The sequence below is a fragment of the Melospiza melodia genome, chromosome 3 (genome assembly GCF_035770615.1).
Source record: "Melospiza melodia melodia isolate bMelMel2 chromosome 3, bMelMel2.pri, whole genome shotgun sequence".
Taxonomy (NCBI): Eukaryota; Metazoa; Chordata; class Aves; order Passeriformes; family Passerellidae; genus Melospiza; species Melospiza melodia.
The window spans coordinates 25,919,311-25,937,833 of NC_086196.1; the positions used below are offsets into that span (position 1 = coordinate 25,919,311).

The window sequence follows — 18,523 nt, forward strand, 5'->3', positions numbered from 1 at the left end:
CTGATTTTCCACTACACATTGATATACAGTCTCCTTTACAACCTGTTCTCTGGTTATCGAGAATGTTGCAAGAAAGAAATGTATAAACTGAACCATTGATTACCTATGGTAAAAGTTGATAGATTTTGGTTGTCTAGGCAAACTCAGTTTTTACTGTAGTATATATTAGTTATTGTAAGAAGGTATTGATTAAATATCTGCACTACAGTGGTGAGGAAAATGCATTTTATTACCTGGCCAAATGTTAGATGTGATTTTTATAGGTTGCATAGAGTTATAAGTAAAAATGAGTAGCTGAAAGCAGGTTTTAGAGTGGCATCTTTGGCTTGGTACTTTTTAAAGGCTCATGAGGTCTGTGTGTACCGTTTCTTTTCCTCAAGGACAATGACAGTACATAAGCTTTTTTTAAAACTGAATTCAAGTAAAACCTAGATCAGAGGTGGTAAAAAGTGGTTCATATCACCAGGCAGCTGTTCGCTTGTGAATGAACATAGGAAGTTTGTATCTTGGTAGAGAAATGATCACATCCATCAGTACCCAGCAGTCTGAGCAGTGAAAACTAGGGTTAAATAAGGAGGTAAATGTCCATAAAACTGAAGTGTCCCTTCTCTTAGAAGTGATTTCATTTAACTAAAATTCAGTCACATTCTTAGTTTGTGTATGGAAACTTGCACATCTGGCACCCACAGCATACTATAGCAATGAGCAGAAATAAATCTAGTTACTATTGCTATTGTTCCTGGATATTTTGCAAGAAATAAAGCCGCGGGGGGGTGGGTTGCTTAAGGAATTAAAAAATAAAGAAAAAACCCCAGCTTTCTGTGACCATTGTTTTCTTGCTTAGACTGGGTAATCCAAGTGTGTGGTGAGTGAAAGAGGTTATGACTTTTTCTTAGCAAATTGTATTTAATTGGTAAATACGGCATCTCAGCAGCAAGTTTGTCCTGGCTGTTCTCACCTTCTTTGCTGTCTCCATTCAGCTGAGGTAGATCAAAGAGCATAGCTACAGCACTGTATTCTCCTAAAGCTGTTAAACCATGGTGCTGGTTCACATTCAAGACTATAGCCACATACTTGATATAAATAATTTACTAATAAATAGTTTAGTATAAATAAATCTGCATTTGACTCCCTTTGAGCCCATTTTCTGTTTATATGGGTAAATTCTCACATCAGGTGCTGGCATGACACTTTCATCCACTCTTGGGACATGGTCAAGTGTGGAAGCACAGGTACAATGTGACTATTATGTACACAGTCTGAAATTACCTTTGTTTGGTCTTTCTTTCTGTTTTTCCTCTTGCTTAGACTGAGAGTATACAAGAGGAATCAGCAGTAGCATTGTTTAGAGTGGTCAAAGCATTGTAGGTAATTTGACTTTGGTAGGTGTTATATTTCAGTACAAGAGAAATGTAATTTTAACATACAAGCTCTTTTACCATGGTTGTCCTGGTTTATGCTTTTATTTTGTGGAGGATTTTATCAGATATATTAAGAATTCTGAACCTTTTATATAAACCTGGTATGCGTTCTTCAGTCTTCTAATCAAGTGGCTGCTAGAGTTCTTAAAGTATTTTGAAAAGTTGTTCGCAAGCATTTCTATGGATATCATGTTCCTTTTAATCATATCCTTGCAATCATGGTTCATCCCACCTTTTACCAAAATGATCTGTCCAGTTTCAGTTCTGCTATGAGAGCCATGCCTGCACAACTTACAGTCAGAAATGAGATCATAAGATTCCACATTTCAAAATTAACCCATAATTTAATGGTTGTGTTGACACCTGCTCACAGATTGCTCATGCACACTGCGAGTAACTAAATTTTGCAGGAACCATGGAGCTGTTTAAATCCATCTGCAGCTGAGATTTCTATCCTTGAAAATGTAATGACCACATTTTTCAAGGCCTTTGTTTAGGGTATTCTGGGGAGCACTGGGAGAACAATAATAGCCCTGAAGGAACTACAGGACAATACATTTTATTGTCTATCCCAGTTTGTACCCTGAAAAAAGCAGTTGCATATGGGTGTGTGTGTATTACATCTATGGAGAGAGAGAGAGGGGAGCTATGTGCTCTACCTCTCTGTGGAGAAACCCTAGATAATGACCCAACAGCAGAATTGTATCAATAACAGTGAACAACACACTCATCTGTAGAGAGATGCAGTGACCAGGTAGGGTGATACAGTTTAGGTCTATAACTGCAGTGACATTTATCCTGTAACAAATGAACCAGTGGTTCTGCTGTGTGAGTACACATTTGGGGTCTGCATACTCACACTCTAAGGTTATCTGTAGATAATATAAAAGTAAGTGTTGGTTTAAATTGCTTAGATTACAAACTCCTTAGGTTCAGAAACTGACTAGCATCAGCATCTTTGGACTTTGCAGGTGCTCCTCTGTGCTGCCACAATAATTTAACATATATGATTGCCATGGTTTTATCCCAGCTGGCAACTTGGCCCCACACAGCCATGTGTTCCCTCCCTTTAGTGGGCTGAGGGAAATAATTGGAAGAATTAAAGTGAGAACATTTGTAGATTGAGATGCAGTCTGTATAATAGATAAAAGCCACACAAAACAGAGAATTCATTCACCCCTTCCTGGGGGTAGGCAGGTGTTCAGACATCCCCAGGAAAGCACATCCCCAGGCTCCATCACATGGAATGGTTACTAGGGCAGACAAATGCCACAACTCTGAACTCTTCTCTCTTTCTCCTTCTTTCTCAATATTGTATGCTAAGCATGACTTTTTATGTTATGGAATATCCCTGTGGTCAGCTGGGATCAGCTGTCCCAAATGTCCTCTCCCAACTCCTTGTGCATCCTCAGCCCCATTGCTGGTGGGGTGGGGGGGGAGAGACAGAAAAATTCTTGACTGTATAAATGTTGCTCAGCAGTAACTAAAACATCCCTAAATTATCAACACTGTTTCCAGCACAAATCCAAAACATAGCCCCTACCAGGTACTATGAAGGAAATTAACTCTACCCTAGCCAAAACCATCACATGAAAATAACAATAAAGTGTTAACATAGTTTTGTGTGCAACACTGCATCATAAACAGGATATGGAAGCATAGTTAAAATGAGTTTTGATCCCATAGCAACTGAAGGATATGATGCATTTTAGAATTCCTGTCTATTAATATGAAGTTCTGTGGAAATGCTTTACAGATAACAAATAATATCTTAAGCTACTCAAGTTTGTAGTTTTAGATACAGAGAGTGAGAACTGGTTTTGTAACACTCCAGCAGAATCGCATCATTTGTTTACAACATCTTGAAGACAATCAAATGAAAGACAATTTAAACAATTGGCAGGGAATATTAAAACTGTTAATTATACATGGTCAATAACAACAAATAAGGGGGCTTAAAACATTTGCAAGTATTTGGAAGAGTAAAGGTCAAGGCTAGCAAAGTAGAGTTAGTTGGAAAGAGGATAAAAGTTAAAGTCTGAAATTAAAACACTTGTTTTGGTATCAGAAGTTTCTGGTGTTGTAATCAGCCTCCTCAGAAGTGAGGGAAGATGGATGGCATGCGATTCCCTGGGGCGGGTTAGGCACAAGGAGGAATTCTCGCAGCAGTAAATTGGCTTTCCCCTTTTGCATGTAGGATTATTTTTTCCTGTCCTTTATTTGTGCCTCCTGGGCATTGCCATTGCCGTGTGAAGTTTTTCCAGTTCCTCCTGCGCTCCATGGCTGTACCACTGATCCACACAGAGGCTGCAGCCTGGCATTCTATTCTCTCCAGAAGAGGCATTCTGTTCCCTTGCTCCCTTCTTGTGGCGGGTGGTTGTGCCTTAGGGCTGTGGGCTGCTCTCAGAGGAAACCCTAAACATCATTCCTGATACCTAACTCCAAAGGGTTCGCAGCCTTACTGACCCAAGTGGGCCTCTTTGCCAGGGCCAGGAAGATGAGTTATTTCTCAGTCCTTGCCAAAGGAATATTGTTTCACCACCCAGACTGTGCAGGAGCCTTTGTTCTGTGTTTCTGAAGTGCCTCTTACTGTCATAGCCCTACACCCCAGAGGTGCCCCACGTGCTGTAATAGTGTAACACGTGGATGAGTGGTTTGCTTGGCTTCTGGGACATTAATGGAGCAAAGGTAGGGAGTATATCCTCTTGGCCTAGATGAAAATTCTCAAACTGCCTTCCTATAGTGTTAACATCTGTGAAAACACTTCTAAAGTAAAAAACAAAGCCTAATTTTAATTATTGAAATGGCCTTTTAAAATTATGTCAGCACAGGATACAGTGCTGGTGTTCTAGAAGGAATCTTTCTCTGGTAGCTTATCGTTTTAAGCCTTCAGTGGTACAAGTGATTGGGCTTTCATTCACTGAATGTGGATGCCTTTACAGGCATGTCTGCACTGGTTGGGAATGATCATCTGCAGGATTCTAGATGTCAAAATTACTTCTTTACTCATTCTACAGAGTGAGATATGGAATAAAAGATCTTAGGAAGGATTAGGAATAGTCGTATTAGTGCAACCAAAAAAGTTAGAAAGCATTTTATACAGGAGGATAAATTGTAAAATAGAAGGAAATTCTAAATTCCCAGATTATGGTTTGGACATGCAGACTATTTAAATCATGTTTTCTCTTGAGGCAGAGAGAAGATTGTGTGTGTGTGTGCATGCTCTGTTAATTTATATAATTTATATATACTGTGATAAAATAGACAAATAAGCTTTTACCTGGAAGGAATGAACACATGAAACTTCCATCACAGATGTCTTACAGATCCTACTGTGAACTTATAAAAATATTTTGCAGTTGCTGTCTTACCTGTAGCATGGTGGAGAATGAATGCAACCCTCCATTCTCCTGGAATTATGGTCTGACACAGCTGTGTACTGCTCTACACAGATCCATTTTATTTTGTGTTAGATCAAAGGACAGACACAAGTTTAAATCTTGACTGCTGACAAGATGGCATATACTGATAATCCCTGTAGGAACTGGCTGTTTCTGGTTGCCATTGGGATTTTCATAGCACAGCTGTTAGTCAGACATAAAAGCTGATAGAAACTTCTTTCAAGGTATTTCTAATCATTTCAGAACAAGTGCAGTACTAACACCTGGGTACCTGATCTGTGCTTTATTTATGGCAGATGTAACTCTGAATTATTTTTGGGATTTCTGTATTTAAGTTTTGAAATACCTTTGAAATTATATAATTGTAGCATGTTTTTCATAGTGAAAAAACTAGAGGAAGAAATGAAGTCATGTCCCCTGGTGGTTAAGGTTGTAGTAGGTGTTTTTCAAGTTTTAAGCAGTGATTTTTACACCTTTCTAGTGTTTTTATTGGAGAGCCATAAAGTCACTGGTTTTAGCTCACCAGTCAAAAGGTGGGTGAAGGACTCCTGGCTGCTCCTGTCTCTTGGGACATGGGAGTTTGTTGAAAGCGAAGGGAGACAACCCATCCTTGTTGATCAGCATCGACTCCGATTTATTGATCAAATCAGTCACCCTTTATAATAGTGTTAATTAACTTCATGCATATTGCAAAATCCGAGCTCACGATAGGCTACAGAGAAAACTCTAACCCCTCCTTTTGTCCACAATACCCGTGGTTGTTTATTGAAACCAAAATTAGTGTTCTCACTGTGATATGAAAAGTTCTCAAAACCTTCATATCTGTTCCCAGAGCAGCCAAGGACTGTTATGAGAAGACTGTCTGAGAATCCTGCTGTTTATAGAAAAGGTGCCTGAGAACCTAGTTATTTACAAAATCAAGCCTGGGAACTGCTGCTTTACAGCTACCTTTTACTTTCCCATCAGCTGTATACCTTCATGGCCTCTTTCTTTAAGCCACGCTTGAACCAGGCTCTCCACAGGAGTTTCCCACCCTGGTGTCCTGCTTTGGAAGGGTCCCAACAGTACTGCTTGTTGATGTGGAAGCTATCCAGCATAGGACTTCAGTCAACAGATTGATTGTGATTATTACAGCCCAAAGATAAGTTTATAGTTTTATTGGCTCTGCCCCATCATGCACCTAATTATGCTGCATTGGATATGGTTCTCTGGAACCAAGTGGCAATATAAATACGGGAATTAGTCTCCATTGACCCTTTCAGCTCTCTGTTTTCATGGACTTATCCTGGATTCTTTAGTACCAGAATGTCATTGCATTCAGTTAGAAGACTAAATTGCTCTCCCATTCTTAAATATGTTTGCAAAATATTTAGATTGGTGGTGAAACTGACTTTGTTGAACAAAACAGCTCTTCAGTTGGTGTAACTGGCACGATTTTAGAATTCTAGCATTATATAATGTTACCAAAAATTCCAACTGACATATTCCATGTTATAGATTCTGCATCTCTCATCAGCAACAAAGTCAATTGCAATGTGTGTGAAAAGATATTTCAGATATTTGGACCAAGTGCAAAAAAAAAAAAGAGATCCTACAGAAGTTTGCTTTTCTCTGCTGTGATCTAACCTACTGCTTCTTGTGTTACATTTTGGTAGTTGCACATCCCTCTCCACTTAATGGAACAATATTCCACACACCTCTCATTGCAATGTTATCCAATAATTTCACAGTTTTGATAGGACAGCATCTGTTTCTGGTGATTGACCATTTCTTGTTGAAATACCTATGACCTTCTCACCCGTTTTAGCACTGGGTTCTAAAATTGCTTATTTTAGTTTTAATACCAGTTCTTGTGATGCAATTTGTAACAAAAATGTAATGGCACTGTTGTTTAGAATGAAACTGCATGTTATAATATTACAAGCATTGAAAAAAATTGAGTAAAAAAAGTTCATTTTCACTGTCAATAATTTATGAAGTGCAAAGAAATGATGAAATTTACATCCATGCTGACTCAGAGGTCATTTACTAAGGTACAAGTTTGGGCACTGAACCTGAAGATTTGATTTTCGTCAGGATGGTGGAAGAGATTTTCCTTTAAATATTTGAATACATTTCTTAGGCAAACATTTGTTTCTCAGGTATGTCAGGTAACCATAATGAGAACTGTAGCCTTTGTGGAAAATAGTAGCTTCCCAAAAGAAGACAAAGAGTCTGATGTGTTCATGTCCCAGTCCTGGGCTCTGAGAAGATCTTTTATTCAGAAACCTGAATAATCTGTGGTGTTGTAATGCCTCAGTTTCGTGGAAGTTTTAGTCACCTGAAATTCCACCTTTTTTGTTCCTGCCTGTAAATGTTGACAAGGTGCCCATGTCAGAGATGGGTTATGGCTAGCATGGGAGATGCCAGCAGAGACACCTGCAACTTTTGCTTTTTAAGAAGTGTCACAAGTTTGGTCCCAGGTAAAAGCAGCTACAAAGCAGAGTGGCCCTTCAGAACTGATACTACAGAAAAACATGGTTCCTTACCTGTTTCTAATTTTTAATCACCCACAAGAAGGTCAGATTGCTTCAAGGACAGCTGTGCAAGCTGGTGATCCTAACAGTGCCATCATTTCCTCTCCCTCCTCCCCTGCCCCTCTTTTACTCCTCTGCTCTCACTGATGGAGTGACGTTTCTGTGCTTGTGTGGCAGGAGTAAATGGGCCTCTCTTTTCTTTTAAATAGTTTATTTGGTGAAGTTATCTGTGTAAACTAATGTTTAGTTTAGTTAGTGGTTTCAGTTTTACAATACTTTTTTTTCTTTTCCTACAGCTGAACATCTACTGGTTGACGCAGGGGAGAACTAAAATTGTTAAGATTTAATCTCTGTTGGGTGTTTTTTTCTGGAATAATTGATGGTTTTTACTGTTTGTTTCTGCTGGCAGTAGAGTTGAAAGCATGCAAAATACCCTTTCAATCTAGAACTAAATGACAACACTTTCAAAGCATACTGTATAATATGATTTTCTTTCATGGACAAGCATCCTTCATTCTCCTTTTAATTTTTAATGCTTTGTCAGATCATGGTTTCCTCAAGGAATAAAACCCCCTCGTTTTCAGAAAAGGTTGAGTTGCTTGGTGAAGTTTTTCTTGGAAGATGTGACTGGTAATGATGCAGTGTAATATGAGAGTAAGAAATTCCTTTAGCTTTAAAAAATGGTATTGTGAGTGCACATTAAATGATCAGAAGGCCCAGACTCCAATTCTTTCAAGCCCTGTGTATCAGGCAAAGTACAAAAAAATTGTAACAAGTTCACTCACAACTGGTAAGCTGGAGCTTATGTGGACAGTTACCTGCACAGATCCAGCTCTACCTAAGCTATGCTGATAACCAAGGCTCAGAGATTTGCATGGAAAGGAAGGTGCACTCCCTTCCAGCTGCCTCCTGCCATCCTTCAGTCACACCAGGCTGAGCCCTGCAAGGTTATGGGACAGGGCTCACTGTCCTTAGTGAGCTGTGGCTGCTGAGAGTAAGCCTTCATATCATAGGAAGGGTGCCAGTATAATTTAACCAAGAACAAATGATTTTGTGTTCCTGCTTTTGCCACTGCCTATTGACTTTCTTCCAGATCGTGACTCTGAATACATATACAATAGGTTCATTTTCAGTTATTCTGTTGTTAGCCTAAAGAATGTGGTGTAGTGGTGTAAAGGTAAAAAAAAGGTTTACTTTCTCAGTGAAATGTGCACATGAATAAAGGGTGTAAATGTGGGAGGCTATTGAATACCTAAGAGTACAGACTATGACTTTTTGGCAACACTGGATGTGTTTGATGATGGTGTAATGCTGGGAAATGTGTGTTCACATTTGCAAAGGAGTTCTGGGAAACTTTACTGTATATTCCTTAATCGTTGGTCAGAAATAATTTAATTTAGGAAGTTCTTAAAACCATCCCTAAATTTATGTATGTTCTTAATTGTCACTGATGTGCAGAACACTTAGAGAAATCAAACCAAAGCAAAGAATGCATGAAGTCCTTACTGCTAGCTGGGGTTTTTTTCTGCTTGTGTGAACCACGAAGGTTTTTTCAATAAATGGTTAACACAGAAAAAGCTACAGGCATTTTTGGCTTTTTTTGAGGTATTTTTTAGGTTCTTTCCTCTGCCCACAGTTCTAAGGATAACAGAGGCTTTTAAAAAAAACTGTAGTGGGTTTTTTTATTATTATGACAAAGCAATTTTTCATCAATTAAAAAAATTACATCATGTTTCAACCATAATGTATTGCTTTACCTCTTTCCTCTCAAAATATATTGTTGTATAGTTTCCTTCAGCATAGAGAAGAATACAAGTAGTTTTGAGTAGGTCTGGATAAACTGTGGTGCATGTGTCTTTTTGTATGTGTGTATGTGGTGAGAGACTCTGTAGATATAGTAAAGGTGTTACCAAATAAACCAGCCTGTGATAATGTGTCCTGTAGCAACTGGTTTACTTCCAAAACAGGGCAAAATGTACTTGCAAAATGCATTAAAATACTATGAAAATGTCATCTTCCCTTACACTGTTTAAGCAATTATGCTGCTCACTGTAATAGATAAATTTAAGCAGTTACAGGGTACAGTATTATTTGTAGGTACAAATTCACAAGAAATTATGTATTTCATGGCCAAAGAGATTTGCTCACAAATTAATTTTAGGATCTGAGCACAAAAATCTAGAGGGCACCCAGTAGTCATGAAGGGTCCTTGTCTGTCAAAGTTTTCTCATATAAATGACTTTGTTGAAACAGGATGTGGGTCTCTAAGGTTTTAGCAGTCTCAGCTTCTATTCGAAAATTTTGGCTATGGAATAGGGACTGTGGGGAGAAGTAAAAGGTTGCTTTGTACTTCAACTTCCTACAAGTTTTATGACTGAATCCTATGAAGCTGGTTTTCCATGGGAGAAAAAAAAAGTATCTGTTTTTAGGTTTTCTTTCCTTTTATTTCTCCTTTTAATAATTGAAAACTACTATTCATTATTTACATAAAACTGTCTCACTTGAGCCTGCTTTCCATAACCTTTTCCCTCATAAGAATTCTAGGAATTTGCTGGCTTTCCTCAGGGGGATCTTGGCCATGTTTTATCTGTGACTTTAGGCCAGATAGTTGGTAATTTCTACAAAGTAACTTACTATGTTTAAATTGCATTTGCCTCTGCATAGATTTCTCATTTGAGCACAATTCAAGAAATAATGTACATAGAAGAATATGCATTTTAATACAATGTTCAGCCTTCTTGGTAACTGGCAATAAATCTCCACATGTAAAATGGAAAGCCCTTTGGAAAAAAATACTAATAATGCAAACCCCTAAATGCCCGGAAGGCAAAGTATTTCAGCTGTTTTTCTAAGACTCTACCACTTACTGTTTCCCTTTTTGACTCCTGGCTTGCTCTTTTCTTTTCTTTTTTTAAAATGAGGACGTGTCAGAACCGGAGGCCTTGAGCCCTGTGTAAAGTGACCCCGGCGCAAACCTCCAGCATTCCTCATCTTTCCCTCTCTCCAGCTGCTAACATCAGCCAAGGCAGCACGCAGGCCTGGCTGCCGCCAGCTTCCTGGCTCTCTCCCTTCCTCCTCCCTTCCCGCCCTGCTCCCCTTGCCAGTGCAGTCAGCGCTGCTTCCTATTAGGCACCGTTGCAGTTATTTCAGATCTCGAGTACAAGAGCTGGTGTTGTGTCCCTTCAGCTGGTATCAGCTACCAGAGGGCAAGGTGTGGGAAGGAGGGGGCTTTCTTCATAGTGTTGTTTCTCTTGGGTGAATTGCTGTTTAGATGTTTCGTCTGACATACTCAAGTAGATATGATTTGAAAGTCACCTGGAGAATACATGGGGTTCTTTAGGTAGAATCATATTTCCTGAATGGTAGCATCTCACAGATTCTCACAGATTCATTTTCTAACACGTTTTTCCATGTCCATCTACCACAGGACATTTCAAAGATGGTTTGGCTGCCATTGGGACCTGGAGATCTGATGCCACAATGAGGACTCACACACGGGGAGCCCCAAGTGTGTTTATCATACACGCGGTTTGCTTCGCCTTTGCCTGCGGCGCCAGGGAGGACCAAGACACGATGGTTCCTTTTGTCAACGCCAACTATGACAGCTATCCCATGCTCTACTTCTCCAAGGGGGACGTGGAGACCCTGCGGCTCCAGGCCAGCACCACGCACCAGCACATTGCGGCTCGGCTGATCGAAGCAGTGCAAACCATGCTTTCAAATCCCCTGGAGTACCTTCCTCCCTGGGACCCAAAGGAGTTCAGCGCTCGCTGGAATGAAATTTATGGCAACAACCTCGGGGCCCTGGCAATGTTCTGTGTGCTCTTCCCTGAAAACATGGAGGCCATCAACATGGCTAAGGATTACATGGAGAGGATGGCGGCTCAGCCTAGTTGGTAGATTTTTGTCTTTTTTTTTTAAAGTTGTTCTTACTGTATAAACTGCGTACACTTGGAGGAGTGAGTGTATAAGTGAATTACTTAAATTATATCAGTTGTACTAATATTCATTTTAACAGTGACTAACTTGCTGAATGCATTTACCCTCATCGGGACCAGCAGTGACATGCAGCTTTTCACCATCACTGGACTTCTCTTCTTGAAAGTTGATGCCGAAAGGAACATGATTCTTTATGCAGCACCCTGTTTGCAGTAAAAAAGAAAAGTAATCTAAACCCACTCTAAATCAGAAGGAAGAGTTTCACATTGTAGCAAGAAGTGCTAAAACTGTTACTTTGAAATTTTTTTTTTCCTCCAGCTCCATACATATCTTTTGGGTACTAGTTCTGCCTTAGGAAGAATATAGGAAAGGGGGACCTATGAAAAAGGTATAATTTGGTCTAGGTAAAAATGACACTCTTGGGCTTCTGCAGTCTGCTCTAACATCCATCTGAGCTTTAGTTCAGTCTGGCAGCTTTGTTTGGCTGCATGGTTCTTGGGCCTCTCCCTAAGATATACTAGGACATGATCATTGTCTGTCTGATTACTGGAAATGCCTGAGTAACTGGTATTTTGATGACCACTTCTGGGTTAACTTCACTTGGATTTGAGTTGTCATCCCTACAAGTTGCTCTGTCTTCTCTGTGCCACACTCTTTCTATTGGAACAGAAGTTAATGTTCTCACTATATAGGAGCGATTCTAGAGTTGAGACCCCAAGGTCTCCTGCTTTTCATACCCACCTGCAATTTATCTCCTCTTTTTGCTCAGGCAGATGCATTTCCCCTACATCCCTGCAGCAGCTGCCACTTGGTACGCCTTGCAGACTATGGTCCAGGATTGCTGTCACTGTGGATAGGTCAGAGGATGGGAATGTGGGCTTTGCCAAGAGGGAGGCAACTGCCCAGGGCAGTGAGATAGGGCTGGATGGGGCACGACTCCCTTCTGTCATAGCTGCTCTCCTACAGCTCTGTGGTGACAGCAGCTCGGCAGAAGTGTGAGTCAAGATTCAAGTCAGCACAGGAGGAGAAGCATCAGCTGTTCAAGCAGTGTTCATTGCTCAAACTACTATTCCTTACCCTCTGGTAACCAACTAGTAGTATCCTATAAATGTTATCATTCCATGGGCCATCACTGGAATAATGCTGGATTTGAGCTAGAATTTGGGATCTATATCCTCCTGATGGACATTATTGAAAAGCCGTGATAGTGTTTGGGTTCCCCTGCAATAAGGATTAAAATGGTGAATGCCGCAGAAATACATGAGCTAGAGCAAAAGAAGTGATGGGAGACAGCAGGGACACACTGTCCATATATTTCTTGCATGTCACAGAAGACAGGACATGGGATTTAGGAAGGAAAATATTGTCTCAACAGTGGTGGTAATTTCCAAAATCTTCCACTGGAGCATAGCAATACAAAGCTTCGTTCTTAGCTCTGGAGACCGTGTGGAGACACTTTCTCTTGGCACACTGACAGAGGGATATAGCTTACAGAGGTGAATCCAAGGATATGTGACCATCTCCAACAGGAGACAGGCTGCTCCAAAGTCAACACCTTCCTCCTTAGTTTCATTGTTCACACACTTTCTTAAGTTGTTTTGGGAAGGCTGTAGTTACATGGCCATCTGTTTTAATGAAATAAGAAAGAGGGGGAAGCATTATTTTGAGTAGGAGGACTTGTTTGTGTCTTTTTTTTTTCAGTTTCCTACATCTTGCTCTCTGTCTCAACGTTATTTAAGTTCCTTATGTCCTGTGATTCCTGCCCTGGATTAATTGTGGTTCTGTCCTTTGTTATAATGCTCTCCCTTGTCCCAGCAGACCAGATACCAATCAGAACCAAGCAGATATCCCATTTCCACTTGGCTTTGATGTTATTTACTTGCCTCCAAGTACTGTTTTTTCTCAAGCAAGTATCTTGCATTACCTTGTTGAAAGAGAAACTATGCTTTTCCCATCTTTCCCTTCTGGTGTAGACATCCCATTCAGAAATCAATCAAAGTTTAATCAGGATTCTCTGTTTGGCAAAAGAAGTGGCTGCAATATGCTCAGTAGTAGTGAAAGTGCAGGAGGAAATTTTAAACATAGGCAATAGAGCTGGGCTAAGCTAGCCTTTGTATAACCTCCAGCTGGCCAGCTCTTCAAGTGCTGTGGCAGAAGCATGGATCTGGTTTCCATTTTTGTTTTCCCCCTGAGAACTTATGTCTGAATGCTGTCAGCATGGAGTTTATACTGTAGCCCCATCAGTGGTGGCAGTAATACAGATCTTTCTCCCTTGTCCAACAGTGGTTTTCAGAAAAGTAGGAATGTGACATCTCTGAGGCTGTACTGCACTGTCTGGCTTTGCTCAAATAGGCTGGATTCAGAGGCTGAAGGACTGGGCAGACAGATTATGTAAATCTGTTTTTCCTAAGAAACTCAATTTAAAAGTACCAGAAAATGTTACTGCACGTACTTCTCCACTTAGGATAAGACTAGGAGAATAAACATGATAAATACGAGTTACGGCTGTTATATGAGCTGTTCTGGCAGTGTCAGAATGGTGGAATTTTTTGTCCAGTCTATCTAGGCATGTTTAGTTTTCCTCAGACTTTGGGAAAATTCCATTCTGGATGGTATATTATGATTATTGTCCTTATTAAATAATTTGAGGGCACATGTCTTCTGATCAGGAGGGTGAAAAGAAGGAGGGGTCTTGGTGTTGCCTGACTTTGGAGCCTTGCATGTTAGGAGGGTCCTCTGCCATAACATTTTATTTCATCAGGAAAGAGGGCTTTTCCAAAGAGGTATCCATAAGGTAAGTAAAATGAGCCTCTCCTTAGACCTCCTCATTAATGTAGGTGCCAAGACTGACATGCAAAATTTCTGGAAAAATATCTTTTTTGTCACTGACAGATTCATCAACATGTCGGGAAGTTAAATCTGGCATTGGCAGATTAATTCCTTCAGCAGTATAATCTGGATTTCTTTTGACTTCTGCTGTCATGGCATTGACTCTAAAATTGCTTTAGAATTAAAAAAAAAAAATCATCTTAATGAGTTTTCTCTAGTTTTTGTGGCAATGTTGAATAAAATCTAAGCCTTACCAGAAAACAAAAGTATATGTTTTTAGCATATGCAGTAGTTGAATAAAAGAAATATGGTTTTAAATGTCAGTGGTTATTTGTTTCAGAATGCTAGGAGATTAAGGAGACTGACATTTTAAATTTCTTCTTTACATTAGTGGAATCCTCAATAGTCCAAATATCCCAGGATACAATTATGAGGAAGTCTACTGGTAATTGATATATACATGGAAGGGGCATGTAATTAAGAACTCTGGTTCTTTGTCATCTATTAACGTAGTCATTTTATGTCACATAATAAAGTACACCCATAGCTGAGTTCCCATTTGTGTCAACTAACAGAGGTTGAGCCGTTTGTCATAACAAGCCATGTGGACAGGCATGCTGCTCATTAGCAGAGCATCCCTAATGGCTACATCCTGGAGTAGGTTTACATTTTAAAATAAACAGAGGGGCACTGGGTAACAGCTAACTATAACAATCACCCAAAATAATCTGGGAACAACACTGTTGCGGAGACTAGCAACAGCAAACAAGCATGCATTAATATTTTAGTTGAAATAGATGAACATTATTGGTTTAGTCTGTAAAAACTAAAAGCTGGTATTTAATAAACTCCCTTGGTTTTCCATGGATTGGATATCTAGATACTGTCTAAAACCTTCTGGGAAGTTTGTCCTTATATTTCAACCGTATTTCCTTTTTCTAGAGGGAACAGAGGATATTGATGTGTTTTCTGGCATTTTATCTCTGAGTGGCCCCTAGAGCACTCCCCACCAGAAGGGCGTTCTGGCCAAGGAGATCTGTGCTCGTGATTCTTTCCATATGCCGCTGGCTCGTCCCGTCCCCGTGCTGAGCGGAATGATGTAATCAGAGTCACACATCGTGCAGAAATAAGACTTCAGTCAGACTCTCTGGCTTGGACAAAGCAGCCAAAAGCTCTCTTCTTTACTAAGCCCACCTTACAAACAAACGCCTTGGGAGTTCACAAATTCTGCACCCTTCTTGTAGCAAGAGAGAGGTTCCCATTTGCAATGGCCAGAAAGAAATTTCTGTGGGTTTGTTTTTGGGTGTTTTTGCACACAGTTGATGCCCCACTTTTAAAGCCAAGTATGTTACCAATGTGCAGTAAGGTGTGGGATTTAACAGCGATTCTGTGGGTTTCACAGGGCAGATAATTACTGTCAAGCACATGCAGACATTCCAGGGCAATAGCAGCAACTAAGGAGAAACTAACAGGAGGCTTTGGAATAACAAATCTGTGACCTTTCTGCTGCTTTCTTATAAACTAGCAATCATGTAGCCTTCTGTTAGTCGCTGCTTATTAAAAAGTATTGGAGCATCCTATGGGACCCTTGCTGTTAGTATCCAGATAGTGCTTCATGTTGAACAATACAGATTGCAAGGTAAAAATAGATATGTGTAAATAATTAAACATGTGGATAATGATTTAACTAAAATGAATTCATATATGCCAAGGTGCAATAAAGCAAGTCTCCATGCTTTCACCAGAAATTTATAGCATCTGTTTGACTCCCAGTAATCAACTAGCAATCACATTCAAAGAAAACTTAGGGGGGCTTTGTAAGACTGTGGAATAAAAGTTAGTATAAAAGAAGCTTGGAGGATGCTGATACACTGTCTCCTACAAAGAGGAAAAAGAAAGAAAAGGGAGGGTAGGAGGATGAATTTGATATCTGGAATATACATTATGTTAGTAAGTGAAATATCAAACCCTTATGCTGTTTTTATCTTCTACATATGTAGTGTTTAAAAATAGAAATTGTGCATGTCTGTGAAATTAAATGGCTAGCTGGATTTTGGAGAGCTCCGTTAATATCTAAATTGGTATAGAAGATAAATTGGTGCTGATGTTCTGTGGGAGCTACTGGGAGCTCACTTTGTGGCATGACTGGTATAAAAATTTGATAAAAAAAGAGCTAGAGGCAATCTCCTAAAAAAATAACATAATTAAATTTCTATGTCTGCTTAACATGACACTGAGAAAAAATGAAACCGAGTCAGTTCTAGTTTATTAATGTGTCAACACAGAAGCATCATAAAAGCAAGCCCTGTGAGTGAAGGACTCTCTTGTGATCAAAGCCAAAAATGAGATAAGATCTGAAAGAAGCTTTAGAAGCATCAGAATGATGATCATAGACCTATGAGGAAACAGAAGGGAAAGAGGTTAAAAAGTAGATTAAGATTTTTAAGGAGCTAAAGTTTACTTTCCTCCCCATAGCACCTAAGCAGTACAACTCTATTTTTATAGTAAGCTCTTAAAATGTCTGTCTATATGTTGCTTTTTTTCCCCATACGGACATGAATGTAGCCTTTTACATTTAACCACTCCTTTGCCTTTCTTCGTGTCAATTGTGCTGCAATGTACACAAGCATGTGAGATTGGCTGCTGCTGAAACATGACTGGTAAAGAGAGAAGCAAACCTGTTTTACCTTAGACACCAGAAACATAAATCATCAGTTTCTCAAGTATGTTTTTTAACTTCTTTGGTTTTGCAAAGGCCCAAGCACTAAGGTTGGGCAGATAATGGGGTTTTTGCTTTGGCAGCCAACCAGAAAAATGTGAGAAGGGTAAAAGCTGAGAGGTTGGGTTTTTTTCAGAGTATCTTCTTTTTTCTCCCCAAAATGACAATTGTAGAGTATTGCTCCATTTATTAACAAAATATTCCACTTGATCAAAAAAATGACTTTGTTTTGGAGATTTTGTAAGAAAAATATTTAAGATTTGGTCTGGTTTATAAAATAAGTGTTGGTAGTCTCATTCCCCTTGAAAGGTGTTCTCCCTCTTGATAGGGAATAGGTCAGGATAGACCCTCAGAAGTGGGTCAGGACAATAGGAAGAGTGCCAAGGCATTGCCTGTGGCATTGGGAAGACTGTACAACTGCACAAGCGATCAAGAGTTCACTTGGCCCCATTGCATGCCTCGTTTGCATCCACACTTGACATCTTGTGTGCATTAAACTCAACCATTCTCACAGCTGGGTACCAATATCTGAGGTAGATGGCATCAAAATGCACTACAGGGCTGTCTTAGAACTAATTTTCAGTTCTAAGCCATTAGGAGAGAGTTCTCACTGGTTTCCTGTGCATGCACCTAGTGAGATTGAGAATTTCGGTACTGAGGAGCAAGTACTGGCATCCTTCCTTCAAGTTCCTCCTCCAGGAGTTACTCTGCAGTGATTTGTCATGGGAAGGTTTGGAGCATTAAAATTCAGGATGTGAATTACTTGTGTAATGCATGTGTCAGGATGTGCTTAATTCTTCATTTTGCATGCACTGATACCATGTTAGTTGTTGACCTAGAGGCCAAAAATCCAATCTCACACTGCTTGGAAGGGTATTCTATATCTCAGATTAAAGAGGGTTATTTTCCTATTTACTTCAGTTTGTTTTTAAGAACTGGATACACAGTGAAGGAAAGATGAATCTAAACATCCCACAGGTCATGATCAAGGAACTCACTTGAGCAACAGAGTTTGATTTAAATCCTGCCTTGAACTGGCCATATAGTGGATTTTCCCTCTTGGCTTGTATTTCTGAGCGAAATGCTAATAGAATTGTAGAAACAGAATTGTTTGCATTGGAAGGGACATTAGAGATCCTCCAGTTCCAAAACCCCTGCTCTGGACAGGGATAGCTTGGACCAGACAACGTTGCTGAAAGCCCCATCCAGCCAAGCACTTCCTTGAGCACTTCCAGATTTGGGGCATCCACAACTTGTCTGGGCAACCTGTGCCAGTGCCTCACCACCCTCACAGTCAAGAGTTTCTTTGTAACTCTAAATCTCCTTTTTTAGTTTAAAACCTTTCCCCTATGTCTTATTATCTGCCTATGCAAAACCCCTCTTTTTCCTGTGTCCCCCTTTAGGAACTAGAAGGTTTCTGTAATGTCTCCCTGGAGACTTCCAGGCTGAACAACCCCATCTCTCTCAGCCTGTCTGCATAGGAGAGGTGCTCCAGCCATCTGAGCATCATTCTGGCTTCCTCTGGACTTGCTCCAGCAGGTCCATGTCCCTCTTTTGTTGAGGACTCCAGAGCGGTTTGCATCACTGCAGGTGGGGTCTCACCAGGGTAGAGTGGAGGAGCAAAGTCCCTCCCCTGCTGGCTGGCCATGCTGCTTTTGCTGAGCTCAGAACAACTGGCTTCCTGGGCTACAGGTGCAC

At 40.1% G+C, this 18,523-nt stretch overlaps 1 protein-coding gene across 5 annotated transcripts in view; it reads left to right on the forward strand.

Moving 5' to 3' along the window:
- The window catches only part of DSE (dermatan sulfate epimerase), a 34,853-nt gene that overhangs the window by 2,229 nt on the left and 14,101 nt on the right, over nucleotides 1-18,523 (forward strand). For 4 of the 5 annotated variants that reach the window (XM_063151037.1, XM_063151038.1, XM_063151039.1 and 1 more), the window contains exon 3: nucleotides 10,766-11,234. In XM_063151037.1, coding sequence (XP_063007107.1) covers nucleotides 10,819-11,234 — 416 coding nt within the window. In that variant the 5' untranslated portion in view covers nucleotides 10,766-10,818. Of the gene's footprint in view, nucleotides 1-10,765; nucleotides 11,235-18,523 lie in introns of those variants that run through there. The other variant, XM_063151041.1, reaches the window with a different exon arrangement.